The sequence below is a fragment of the Gavialis gangeticus genome, unplaced genomic scaffold, assembly GCF_001723915.1.
Source record: "Gavialis gangeticus isolate Ggan-Ray unplaced genomic scaffold, GavGan_comp1, whole genome shotgun sequence".
NCBI lineage: Eukaryota > Metazoa > Chordata > Crocodylia > Gavialidae > Gavialis > Gavialis gangeticus.
In genome coordinates this window covers 37,510,833-37,524,912 of record NW_017729032.1, presented here as the reverse complement: position 1 = coordinate 37,524,912, position 14,080 = coordinate 37,510,833, and the positions used below count along the sequence as shown (strand labels likewise).

The 14,080-nt window shown below is 42.1% G+C and overlaps 1 protein-coding gene across 3 annotated transcripts in view; it reads left to right on the top strand.

Moving 5' to 3' along the window:
* The window catches only part of ARHGAP20 (Rho GTPase activating protein 20), a 100,361-nt gene that overhangs the window by 67,919 nt on the left and 18,362 nt on the right, over positions 1-14,080 (top strand). For all 3 annotated transcript variants that reach the window (XM_019525316.1, XM_019525317.1, XM_019525315.1), the window contains 3 exons: positions 3,572-3,638; positions 5,684-5,872; positions 12,360-12,538. In XM_019525316.1, the coding sequence (XP_019380861.1) occupies positions 3,572-3,638; positions 5,684-5,872; positions 12,360-12,538 (435 nt within the window). The remainder of the gene's footprint in view (positions 1-3,571; positions 3,639-5,683; positions 5,873-12,359; positions 12,539-14,080) is intronic.

Genomic DNA, 14,080 nt, shown 5'->3' with positions numbered 1-14,080 from the left:
TGACTGGGATGATCCTGCTTTGAGCAGGGTGTAGATGACCTCCTGAAGTCACTTGCAACCCTAATTTTCTATGGCTCTGTGATGCTGTAGGGTATGATGGTGGGCTGAATGAGGGTAATCTTCGTGAGTCTGAATGAGTCTGTTCTATCAGTGTAAAAAATATCCTTAAAACCAGTATGATGCAAAGAGATGACATAGATCAGAATCTGCTCCATTGTCTCTCCCAGTCTGCTGTGCAACAGAAGGGGATTTAGGCAGCATCCTTGATACACTTGTTCTCTTGATACGCTTTGTTTCCCCTTCATTATGGGTGTTGTTTTCTCTGCATACAGAATAGGGAAGTACAGTCATTTAAAACAGCAACACTGAAAAGGGGCATTTCCCTTAGCCTAAAGGGAAGGAGTTGGTTATTACTCCATTGTTAGTGCAGCATTCAGATTAGTGTTCTTGTATACATACTGATCTTTCACCCTGGTTTAAATTACTACTTTGAGTGGGGAAAAAAAGAATGAAAAGCTATCTAGATGATTTAATATCTTGCTTGCTATATTACTCTTCCAAGTAATATAGTAGGGTTTTTTTTTTTCCTCTGCATTTTCATGGCATGAAGGCTTTTTCATTATGGGCATATTGCACAACTAGCAATAAAATCAGACAGGCTAAGGAAAAAGCTGCATTGTGTATATCAATCAAAGCATACCAGCTACATCCAGCAATTGCTTTTACTAGAGAAGTAGCTTTTCCTTATGGAACATCTTGAATGCTTTCATGTCATTTCATATCATGGAAGCCCAGAGACAAGCATCTGAAAGGCACGAGTATGATTTTTCAATGGTAATTAAATGAAATACATTTCATATGGTATGTGATTAATGGAGCTATTACTGTGGCTGACTTCACTGCGTTTTAGAAATCATCAGCATTTCTCATGGTGTCCTTTGTCTGACCGAGCTACTAGTTTCTGCAAAATGTCATTGATCAGTTGTTCTGAACTATCACATAGGGTAACAAAAAGGGTTTGGGCTGCTAGTTTTGGGAACAGTGCTGTAAAGCAGAGGTGAGACTTGCAATTGGAAATAAGTCATCCCCTAAAAACTGAATTTACCAGCCCCTTTCTTTTTCCATCTTGCCATTCAGAGTTTGTGCTGTTCAACTGTATTTATTTGCTTCTGGCTGCCAGCCCCGAGGCACTCAGAATGCCTATTTTTATATTCCTTCTACCTCTTGCTAGCTAGCTTGGCAGCACTAATGTGGTCCAGAAAGCTTGGCTTCTGTCAATCTGAGTGAAAGCAGCCATGATTTTATGGGGTGTGTCAGCATTAGTGCAGGTGCTTGCAGAAGGCAAAATACCAAAGAGACCTGAGAGTTTGGGGAATGTCCTGTTGCCATTAAATGGTTGCTGTCAAATGTGAGTCCTTTATTCACAGTTGCCTCACAGTGTATCTGAAATAATACAGTATTTTTATTTATATTTTATGTGCAAGAGAGGTGGGGTCTTTGTTTTTTTAAGTTTATTTCTAGTAACCCAGCATATTTAGAAAATCTTTTACTTCCATAGGAACTATTTTGCATAACTTCTTCAAAAAATGTCCCCATCCCAGATCCATTCTAACCATGTATTCTGCAGTGTGTCAGTACTCTCATTCATAGATCTTAAAAGATATAATGGGTCAACAACCCATAAAACATGGTAGAGGACCCCATCCCTCTCATGGACTTGGCTATAAGGAATTGATGCTCTTGGATCTCTTAGGTTTTTTTTATTGTACGAGAGAGATTTCCTGGCTGCTTCTTCCATCATGATTCTACATCTCTTAAGAGAGTATCCTGCTTAGGAAGAAAATGGGGAAGGGCCACATTCTCATGCCATTCACATACCTACAAGGTTATGTTGTTTGCTGGAGTAATGTGAGTGTATACGAGGGTGAATTCTTGCCCCATTTGTTCACGCCTGCCTTTTTCTTTGTAGTGAAGGGCCAAGGCCTCTGAGGCTGTCTGTCTGCAGTGCTGCCACTTCACATGTGCAGTATAGAGAGGGTTGGGCAGCTGAAATCTGCAGAAAAGTAAGATTGAGCTGGTTCTTGTTTCAGAAGGGAGGTCTGGTAGGTCACTGGGAGGATGGTTGATTCAGTGGTTAAAGCACATTTAAGGAGAAACCCAGATTTAAATTCATTCTGTGCTGTAGACTGTCTTTGTGACTTTGGACAAATTGCTTAGTCTCCTTGGGTAGAAACAGCTATTGACTGACATCACATTTATGCCTCTACAACAATATTTATGATGGCACAAATACCAAGCAAATGAACGTCCCTGTCATTTGTTGCACCATATCAGTAGCGTGATAAAAAGTACTTATAAATTCTGCTGCTTTTAGGCCAACGTCTACTTGCTGTGTGATAAGAGAGTGTGGGCAGTTCTAGGAACTTAAGGGGCCAATCCTGCTCACCATGGATAGGATTAGGCCCCTAGAGTACCTTCCTGGCTTTCCCTGTTTACCAAGATGCCTGGGGCACATTTCTATAGGCCAGAAAAGTCCCCTGCACGTCCTGGAGTGGAGGCACAGAACCCAGAGAATCCTGGGTGTCCCTTTCCTTCATGCCAGGATCCACATAACCCCAGGTCTCCATGCTGGGACCTTTCCCATGCCTCTTTGTGAAGTACAAGTCAGGGCAGGTCCTGGCAAGGAGATGTGGGGTGGTGCAGGAGCCAGGGGATTCCTGGGGCCCTGTGCCTCCATGCCAGGACCCATGCTGACCCATGTCTCCGGGTTGGTGCAAGACTTGACGCACATCCCAGCACACAGAGGCAAAGGATAGCAGGGATCCCAGTCCAAGGTGGCCCATGGGAGCTGGGAAATTCCTGTTGCTCCGTGCCTCCTTGCCAGGATCTGTGCCAGCCTGTGCTTCAGGCAGAGGCACAGGTCAGCGTGGGTCCCTGTGTGGAGGCCCAGGGCACAGGGGATTCCCCAACTCCCATGGTGCCCTGTGGCAGAGTCCATGCTGACCCTTGCCTCTGTAAGTCAGTGCAAGACCTGACACAGGGCAGCAAGGGACCCAGGGAATCCCCAGGTGAGGGGAACACATTGCCCTTTGCCCTGCATCAGGCAGGGGAAATGTTCCAGCATAGCTGATCCACTTCAGTTTGGCAATTTCTGTTTTGATGCTCTGTGCTTCTCTTCCCCACCTATACTATGGTGGTAGTAGTAGTTCTCTACTGCAGAAGCTTGTTCTGAGGATAAATGCACTGCAAAGATCAGTTAAGCACTTTAGCAAACTGTTCCCCCCTCTCCCACTGCTACTGTAGAGAGAGATGGATCCAGTAAGTAAGGCTGCTAGAATTGTATAGATGTCCTGTCACTTGTGCTGCTTGGATCTTGCCTTCACAGCCCATATTGTGTGGCAAGATAATGCAAATATTTCAAAGCTTAGCTGTTCTGTTTATTTGGGTATTATGGGAGTAGAAACTATTGAGAGAGTTCCCTTGTTTCTAATCCCTTAGGACAGACTATATTGCGGTGAGAACCTTAATGTACTACAATCTCAATGGCTGGTGACTTTGATTTTTTTTAAAGGGCTCTGAAAAAGACTACCAGTTGTGGGTGAATTCAGGAAAAGAAGATGCTCCTTACCCGCTCATAGGTAAGTGTCTGGAATGGGTTTGCTTTCCAGCATTCACTCATTAACTTTCACTTTAAAAAAAAGAAAGGAAGAGATACAGAAAACCTGAACTGAGGCTTCCTAATTTTGTTGGATTTTTTTCCTGTTTTTAATTTACTTCCCTGTCTTGAGGGTTTGCCTTCATGAAGTGCTGCCCAGATGTGGCTGAGTCCTTTTTTGCAGGCCACTTCTCCTTGTGTCATCCCCCCCTTTAAAGTCTTTGAAAGTACCACATCTTTCACCACAACTTATGCTGTGTTCCATTTGGTACAGCTCAGTCTTCCTCTTGCTGCCAACCTTTCTAATAACTTGCATCCTCTTATGGAGCCTTTTTGGCTTTGTCATATTTCCTCCTCTCTTGCCACAGCATTGTTTACAGTGTTTCCTTGTTGCAGCAGAAACTCAGCCTGTGCTGGGGAAATGCAGTGTACTAAAGTTCTTCTGTCCATGATGCAATTGCATGGCAGAGGACTGGACTCAGTGACCCAAGAAGTACCTCCCAGCCCTATGTTTGTCTCTGCTGACTAGCTGAGTGAAAGCAGCCAGGCTGTGACCCTCTTGCTGAAATTGACCCAAACATTGTCAATTCGTTGCCTAAACTGACTTTTATTTTTTTTTTAGACTATCCCCTCAGGGGCCTCCACCAAAACCCAGTGGGCATTAGATTAAGTTTTGGAGTGGCCCATGTCTGATTTGCTTCAAGGATTTGACCCCCCTTTTCAATGCTGAGAACCTTCCATGATCTGCGGTAGTAGTTGTATCACATTAGATTGTGCAAATGAACAGAATTGTTAGTGGGAATGAGAAGTGTTAGTGGGTTTTCTTTTTTCTTGCCTCAAATCTAGCCACAGCTAAATCATCCCATTCCTTCTCGTAGCAGACTTAACCCCAGATGTCTTATGGAGCCAAATAGTATTCATATTTTATAAAATGTTGAACCAGTGCATCTTTATAGACAGTACAAACTGCTCTGGCTTTGAAGCACACCAAACTGTCTTCCAGAGTCTCATATACAGTGTAGTTTGCATATACTCATGAATAGTTTTAAATATAGCTTCATGGGATGCAGAGGTGGCAAAATCTTTTTAGTTGATTGATCCTTATGCAGTATGTAATCCACGGTGAAGAAGGTGTATACTGGTTATTAATTGATACGACCCTAGATATTAACTCAGAAGTTTACTGGATGTATTAAGGGCCCAGCCTTTTTCAGATGCACTTCAGAAGACAGTTTAGCTAAAGCATGTCAGATTCTTTCTGCCTTGCATCTTTGATGGTTGCCTGCACAAATAGGCTTGACCAAGTCTAAGCACAAAGTTACATCAATTTAATTAAAAACACGTACCAGCACCCTTGTAATTAAATTAGTCTAAGTTCTGTGTATAGACAAGCCCTGGGAGAGCTTTTCAGGTGGAGTTTTTGTAAGATCCCCTAGAACTGACTACATGCTGTAGAGTCCCTGAGTATTGCAGCTTGGCCAGGATAGAACTAGTCTGTATTTTATTAATCACACTAACTGTGTGATTAATATTTTCTTCCTGTTTCAGCCTTAGGAACTATCATTGAGTGCCTGTCTGCATTGATGGGTGCCCAGTTACCAGGGACAGAAAGGGAAGTTTACTTTCATATTGAATGTAGCATTCCCCTTCATCCTCTTTGCTTGACAAAATTTTGTTCATGGACTCCCAAAACTCCATTTCTTGCCAGCAATCTGGGAAACCTAATAATGACATTTTTCAGTACAGCAAATCAAACAGTGAAAAATAAAGACTGGATTTGAAAAAAATATCACTCGTAATTTTCTGTTGGCTTTTGCACAGTACAACCACAGTGGGTCTGATTTTTCTAGTACCTCAGTTTAGCTATGAGTGTAGTGGCTTTTAAATTAAAAAAGCATCATTTTATTCTGAGGTTACCAGGAAATAAGTATTGGTGGCCAGGATGCATAATATGCTGCTGCTTCAAAGTATACTGAGTTTTGTAGGTTCTCAGTCTGCAGAAGATAATTTTGATTTCTCTTTGAGCAGGACATGAATATCCCTTTGGAATTAAAATGAGTCACATTAAAGATGCTATGTCTCAGGCACAAGGATCAAAGGACTGTGGCTCCCCTCTGGACCTTCAGGGGTCCTTATTAATGGAACAGCTGCCCCGAGACCTGCAGTGCCAGTTTATACTCAAGCCAAGTCGTCTGGCTGTGTGCCAGCAACTAAATGGTAAGTCCATCACTCTCCTCACAGAAGCTTCATTTAGCAAGAGAGTGTTTAGGTTTTGTAGCTATTGTAGAAAGCAGGCATGTGGCAGGAGATAAAGAAGGGAGGAAGAGGGCAGAGATGCACCTTTCAGCCAAATAAGAGAATATGATACAGTTTTCTCTTACTCAAGTTTGCTTTTGAGTTGCAGTTTATATTTTTTTAAGTTAATTTTTTTTTTTTTAGAGAACTGCTTGTCAAATGATCATTCTAATTGCAGCAAAGCCAGCCAGCCAGTTCTCTTCTGTCCTGCCTGTTTGCTTTTATTAATGGTTTATTTGCTGATCAAGGAAATCCTCTTCCTTCGCAGCCTTACTCTTCTGTAGCAGGCAAGATGGTTTTGTGGTTAAGGTCCTAGACCAGGAACTCAAAATATTTGTATTCAGTTACTAGCCCTGCCACAAGGTTCCTGAATGACAGGCGAGGCATCTTGACTTAGTAAGGTGGTAACTGTAAACACCTCCTTCTATAGGGTGACTTGGATACTTATGGTTTGGCATGTGCTTATGTACCTTCCTGAGGTGGGGACATAATCTCTGTATATCAGTTCCACTGGAGTAAAACAGGGATACTTTCTTTTTCCTTCTGATCCTGCAAAGACATCAGCACATGCATGCTTAATGCCTTGCACTGTGACTCCAATGAGAATAACCATTTCCAGGGCATAAAGTTAAGCATGTGAGTAAATCTTTAAGAATTAGGGCCTTTGATTGTAAACTTTCTGGGGCTGAAGCTCTTTCTTATTTAGTGGTGCATAGGGCTTTGTATCTGCATTGATCATGTTAACACTCTGAGTATAGTTGGGGCCTCTGCACTAATGCACTATTCATCATAATGCGGAGGTGTGAAATTAATGCACTAGGAGAAATGTGTTTTGCATCTCCCCATCAGCTCATATTTTGTGGATATCTTCACCCATGATGTATAGGTAAATTCTATTTTTAATGTTTCTTGAAATTAATTACATATATGCAGTATTGTCCATTTATATTGTAAATTATACAGGAAATTAATTACACTTTATATACATTCATTTCCTTTTCAGCCTCCTAGTAATTAGCATTATATATTACTTCATGGCATGTTTTAGGAATGAGGCAATTTAGCAAACAGGTGTAATTAGCTTTATAGGCACAGCTTGGCACCTGCCATCGACTGGCAAGAGAAAACAGAAATGCAAATCAATGATGTAAAGTTGTCAGCGATAGGGCTGTGCAAACTACTGGAGATAAAGGAAGGCTGCTGCTGCATCTTGGTTTTTGGGTCAGCAGAGGGTTGGGACAATGCTCAAACAATGCACAAGCTTTGTGTAAAGTAGGAATAAAAGGCAATTGCTTTGTTGAGCTTTTCTATTTTCATCCTTGACTGACAAAGCAGTTTAAAGTGATGCAAAGGTTAGGCTGTTTGCACACCTGATTAACATGTGTTTTCATGTACTCCTCTTGGCTTGCACTCCTGAGCTTTAGTTTAGGAAAACGGAGAAGGGCAGCACTGCAAAGGCCAGTAGTCATAATTCAGCGTTCAGCTGATCTTCAAGTCGGCTGGCCAAAGGCTAGGTTGTTGTTAGTAGCTGCCAGGTGACTGTACGTACCAGAAAAATTCACAACAAATTGAGAGGGGAAGAGGTGTGAGGTAATCAACCTTGGGAATCCTGATGCTTCACTTAATTTTAGTAGGAGTTGCCTAGGCATTCCATTTATTCTGTTGGGTTCTTTGAAATGGGATGAAAAAGTAATCATGGAAACTTATGCACAAAATCTACTAAAACTTGTAAGTGAGTTTGCAGCCATTGAGGGATATAGTTGGCTTTTTGTCCACACACAGTGTGGCTAATATACAATTAGCAACCATGGAAACCTCAGTGTTTTAGACATATGTTGTGCTAACAGAGTAACATGCTTATGTTGAGTACATTATGACCCCTAACCTATGTCTGTGTAAGCAGAGTTTCCCAGTCTATCCCCATTGCTCTAACATCCCAGGGTATCTTAACCCTGGTGATACCTGTGTTGCTGTACGTGCATGACACGCTGTCCCTTTCTGAGGCAGAACAGACTAGCTGCCAAGACCATGCCAGCAGTCCAACAGCATGGTGGTAGGTGTTGACATGCAGACACAGTTGACAAATGTCTGTAATGTGAAAAAGTTGCTATCCTTGTGCTAACCAAGTTGATGGCCCTCCCATGACCTGGTTATAAAAGCACAGCAGTATTTACAGCATGAAAGGGGTTTAAATGTGTGCGTTGCCTCTTTAGGAGGCTTCTAGCACACGTGTTAGCTTAATTTATTACAACATAATGAGCAAAAAGTGCTTGTTAGCACATGCCTGTAGAGTATTATAAACACACATTTGGTTACTATTTAACTTCAGATAGTTGACCAGTGTGAATTATTTGTCTGGCATCCAAATTGTTATGTAATCATCTGTTAAAAGAGAAAGGAGAGTACATTAGGTTGGTCTCCATACACAACGGAAATCTCATTGACCATGGAAGTATTCAATAGTATAAGTTTTAGTTGAGAGAGGCCACAGATTGCTAACCAGGTTAGTGTTTGGGCCAGTTCAGAATAGTTTCACATAGGGAAAAAGTCTGTCACTCTGCGTGGCAGTAATTTGGTAGAACTGACTCGCAACGGAATTGCCTTCACCATACTTACAGTACAAGCAGCACTGACTTGGACTGCACCAGAATGATTAAGGCACATCGTGCCAAACTTGCCAACTCCAAAAAGATTTGCAACCAAGGTGATGTTATCATTTTACCATTTTGGCCTGGACTAATTCACAGAAGGAAGCCCTACAAGTTCCAGGCTTGTGTTCTGAAGTACAAAAGTACTCCCTAAGCAGTACTAAATAACCTATTTGTGTTTCAACCTAAAAGAAGCTGGAGCTTCTCTCACATATTATCTTCTTGCATGTTCTGGCAAAGATATGCATGCATCCCCTTTCCTCCCCACACTTTGTGATTTCCTTTCAGTCATGCTCATGCACTGTGGCAGTGGAGTGGCTTTTCTAGGCTGGAAATCTCTTCAGGCTAACTAAAGGTTTCCTTCTGTTGCTGAACTAGTAGGATTTTTTTATGATACTGGCATTTCATTGTTTTAACTTATTTGTTCGTTTGTATTCCAGGGTTTGGAATAATATTTAAAAAAAAAAAAAAAGGTTTTCCATAGCTCCATAAAAGACTTTTTTGAAGGTGACCAATCAGTAATAAACATAAGAAAGCGGGACTGGAAGAAACCTCCTGTCAGTTGAGTCCAGTTCTTTTTCATTCACAGGCAACTATTTACCCAGGGAATTCCCAGAATCCTTCACACCCTCTTGTCACAACAAGAACACCACATGGGAGCTGGTTCAAACTGGCTGTGGGGCAGAGGGCAGGGGGCAGGGAGAGCCCAACAAATAGTTGTTTGTTCAGCTCCCAGCCTCCAGGCTGCACCAGTGCCTTGAGCCAACTCCAGTGCAATCCTAGGGCTGAGACTGAAAAGCAGCTGATTTTTGGTTTCAGACCTGGGGTCTCACTGGAGCCAGTTCTAGACTCTAGTGGGATACTAAGAACTATGATGGTAGTAAGTATTTCATGTGCGACTGCTCAGAAAACTTCCCAAGCCATAGTAATGCTTACTATGATCTACATATAACTCATGTGAAGTGTAATGTGTAACAATACCCTAAGAAGACATGTTGGAAGCAAATGCTAAAATATACATAGGACTTCTGCATGGTTTGAGCAGGCTTCTTTGCTCAAGAGGTAGAGATGCCCCTGCTGAAATAGATAAAGCAAAGAGAGGTTTATGCTGATATTGGCAAAACTCTTCCAATGTTACAACCTACAGGTTGTAATATATACTTTTCTGTAGTTTCATAGCTATCTGTCAGTACTCATAAAGGGAAGGGAAAGATCTCTTGGGTCTTCCTTTAATCTCTTGAGCATATTTTAACAACCAGTTCTTGTCCTTGTAGTCATGGGTAGATCTGGAATTTTGAAAAGGGGTATGCAGGTGGTGAGGTACATCATCACATATAAAGGCAACATATATTTTTCTCTAGTTAAAAATAAGCTAGAAGCTTTATCAATATGCTAGGGACCTAGGGTGGTATTATTCAGTTTGACTGAGGTCAAAACAAATATAACTTCATTGGAATGAGTTTAAAAAATTTGCAGGGCTGTGAAATAGGAGCTTCATTCCCAGGAGCAGCTAACAGACAACAGCATTGCAGAACAGAGACTAGCTTGAGTGGTGCAACATCAAGACCATTAAAAAGAAGAGATGGTCATTAACACCTGTGGAATAAAGAGTTTAGAAGACATCAGGTAAATTATAATGAGCCATAAAGTCAGTTGACTCCCTCAGCACTGCCTGACTAGAGATGTTGCTGCCACTGCCAGGTGGTTGGTTTTAAACTTTGGGTGGAGCAAGAATCAAGAGGAGTGCAAGCGCCCCAGTGCAATCCTCCCTTCACACCATCCCTGCTTGCAGTGGCAGGACATTGACAGTGTTCTACTTTCCTTGTGCCAAATTAAGATGTTTGCGGTGTTTATGGCCAGTGTGTCTGCTAGTTATGCATTATTAAGACTAAATTAGACAAGTGGGGGCCAGCCATTCTGGCTGGCATACCACAAATTAGCCCCATACCCTTCAAACACGTTACTGCCATCCTCTTCCCATCAACTGCTTTGCCTTTTTTTCCCTGCTCTGTACCCCTACCCAATCTGCTGCTCTGCTTGTTGCTCCCTGCTCTGTGCTACCTGCCTGTTTTTTTGTTTTTGTTTTTTTTTTATATCTGTTTTATTTCCTGCCCTGTCTGCTGCTGTGTTGCCTCCCCCCCGATGCATGCTACACACAGAGGTTGCCCATGCCACTTATGGCATGTGCTACAGGTTAGCCACGCCTGTATTTGACAAACACTTTTTTTAGATGGGGATAGTGTAGATAGGGATGATCCTACCTTGAGCAAGATGGACCTCTGGATGTGCCTTCCTGCCCTAGTTTTCTATGACTTTGTGACACTTCTATAAAGGGAATAGGTCTTCTGAATCTAAACAAGAGCTTTATACTTTTCACTTGCAATGAGCACAATATACAGAACACAGTAATATCCTTGCCACCGCAAAGGTAAACTTCCAACCAATGAACCTTAGCCACACTCTTATATCTAGTTCATCTGTAACAAAAATAAAGTTTTTAGACATCAGCGGTTATTCCTTTCTTCTGACTCATGGCATGTTAAATGACAGTTTTGAACCTTGTCATTCCTATCTTTCTTGAAGCTTTGGCTTGTTTTTAAATGTATACCTTACATAAGTTTACTCATGGAAAGAATCTTTCATTAGCCTTTATTGTCAACATTTTCAAATTTAAATTTAAACTTTCCTGTAAATGCTTCATTAAAAGACTTCCACCCACTCCCAAAAGGAGCATGGTCATGGAATGATACATAACAAAAATCACCAAAAATGTAAAGACATATGCCAGAAAGCACAGGTGGTAAAAGTCTATAATATACTGAAGCTGATGTCTTGGGAGGTGTACCACATCTTGAAAACACAGGAAGTAGAAGCTCTATAGATGCACAGAGTTTAAGGATCAGTTGGCTTTGAAGACAAAAATAAAAGAGAAGATTTATCAGCATTACTTTTTCTATTTCATATTTCCACCTTAAAGAGGCCAACGCATCTCTTTGCTGTTAAGCAGTCGTTTATACATGCTGAAACCGAGAAATGTGAAGAAATTCCTTTTGCATATAAGAATGCCGTGGGTTCCTTTCCTGTGAGCTGTGAATAAGAGCTTCTGTAAATAATGCTGTTCAGAGCTTTCAGTATTACCCAACTTCATGAAAACCACCAAAATGAATGAAGAATAATCTGGCCAGTCTCACAGGGCCAGCTGGAAGATGCTGATTAAAGCCAAGATGTCAGCAAGTGCACTGATTAATGGGTTTACTTTGTGCAAAGTGGGAAGAAAGACAGCAGTTTATTTTTGTTTGTAAATGCACCATATCCCATCAGCTGACTCTTTGTCATTAGGTGTGGAAAGAGCTGGACTAGATTACCAGTGTACAACAGCACCAAATATATATATATTTTTTTAATTTAACAAAAATGGGCATATGGGTAGCAAATGAATCATTTAGTGCAGTAACGATTTAGATCCAAGTGAAGTCAAAGACTGATTGTCTTAATTCTGCATGTACAGATGCATATTCAAGTTGCAATGTAGCAGTGCAGTGTAGATCTTTGACCCTTCTAAGAGGCTAGATAATAAGATGCATTCTCCACATGCTCATGTCCACGTATGGCTCACCATGGACTAGGCTGAGCCAAATGCCAAAGACTTAGTTGTGTTGATAGAATTTTTTCCTTCAAAACCATAGCAACCACCACAAAACAAATATTGGAAATAAAATTGAAATACGTTTCTTCTAATAAATACCTCACTTCTTCCTCAGAGCTCAGCCAAAAACCATTTAAGAGGAAAAGGTCAATTATAAACTGGGCCTTTTGGCGTGGTCCAGGCACTCAGATGGACAATACACCAGTGTCTCCAACATCCCTGATTCCTGGGAAGCTCTTCGGCCTCTCCTTGTCAGCTATATGTGAGAATGACAACCTGCCCAAACCTGTCTTGGTGAGTTATGAAGCTGCTTGTTACCTTTGCCTGGCAAATGAGAATACAGGGGAGCAATGTTGCCATACTGCTCAAATGACCTGACCAGAGAATTTGGGAGGAAACCCCATCTCCAGTTTTAAGCCAACATTTTGACGGTCGGCACAAACTGAGGTCAGGCCTGGTTAATATGAATAAGATCATACACTTTATAATTTTTCTAATGCTCTTTTAAAATTGGCCTGTCTTTTCTATGTAACGTGCTATAGTCCTGATTCCATATCCCTTACTCGGGCAACACAAGAAGTGCCAGTGGGCACAGCTACATGTGCATTAACGTGCTTTTACTAATGTACATTAAATTTATTGCCTCCAATATGAGGTCCTAAATAAATGTGCATTAGGTTGCACTAATGCGCAGTAGCTCAAGTGCATACTTTTAGGTGACACTTACTGCACAGTAGCCTATTTTACTGCATGTTAGCATATTGACATTTTTTTTTTACGTACTGCTTTAATGCATAGTAAAATAAGCTACTGCACATTAAAGCGTACATGTAGGCATGCCCGCTGAGTACTATTCAACTACCTAACATTACATGGTACGGCATAGACTCTTTAAGGGTTTGTCTGCACTAAAGTGCTCTCAGCGCTTCAGTCTCCGGTGTTCCTGAGAGTAGCCATTGGAGGTGTTCTTCTGTGTCTGGAGTGCATCAGTGAGTGGAGATGGGTTGGCTGTCCTTTAGCCACTCAGTGCTGGGACTTGCCTGGTACCACAATATGCACAAACACTAAGTTTAGAAGCCAGATCTTCCACCAAAGTCAGTTAAGGTAGGTCAGTTTACCCTAGCTAATGGTTTGCCACAATGTAGCTGGAACGTTCTCAGCACTGTTCAGACCAGGACTTTTCAGAGCCTTCCATGACATCTTTTTTTTAATCTTCTTGCTGCAGCTACTGATGATTTTGATTGCTCTAAGTCAGTGGTGCTCAACCTTCTGGCCCCATGGGCCAGATGAGTGGGGCAAGACTGGTCTGCAGGCTGGATAGAGTCCTGCCCCTGCACCAAGCATTGGGAGTGGGCCCTGGTGCTGGGCAGCGTCCCCCTTCTCCCCTGCTTACCAAGATTTACTCCTGGGAGTGGCACTTCCCCCACCCAGCCTTTCACACCGCAGTTGGACCATGGGGCCCCATGCCACCCAAGCCTGGCCTTGTACATTGCAATTGGACACCCAGTCCAGCTCTTGGGGGGCCAGGGCTCCTTGTGGGTTGAAAAGTTTGGCAGTAGGGTAGCACTCTCCTGCCACCACATTTCCAAACCAAGGAGAGCCTTGTGGGTTAGATGACATGGCACTGTGGTCTGGATCTAGCCCGCAGGCCTGAGGCACCCCTGCTTTGGGTTACTTGTTTTCCCACCCGCCCTCCCCCAAAGGTTAGGCTACACTTAACTTGAAAAATCTGTTCGTTTATTACTCCCCTCTAAATATTACAGGTATTTGAAGCCAAATTCAGTTCATTCTGTTTGCTACAAATCTGTCTAAAACAGTGGTTCTCAGAAAATGTTA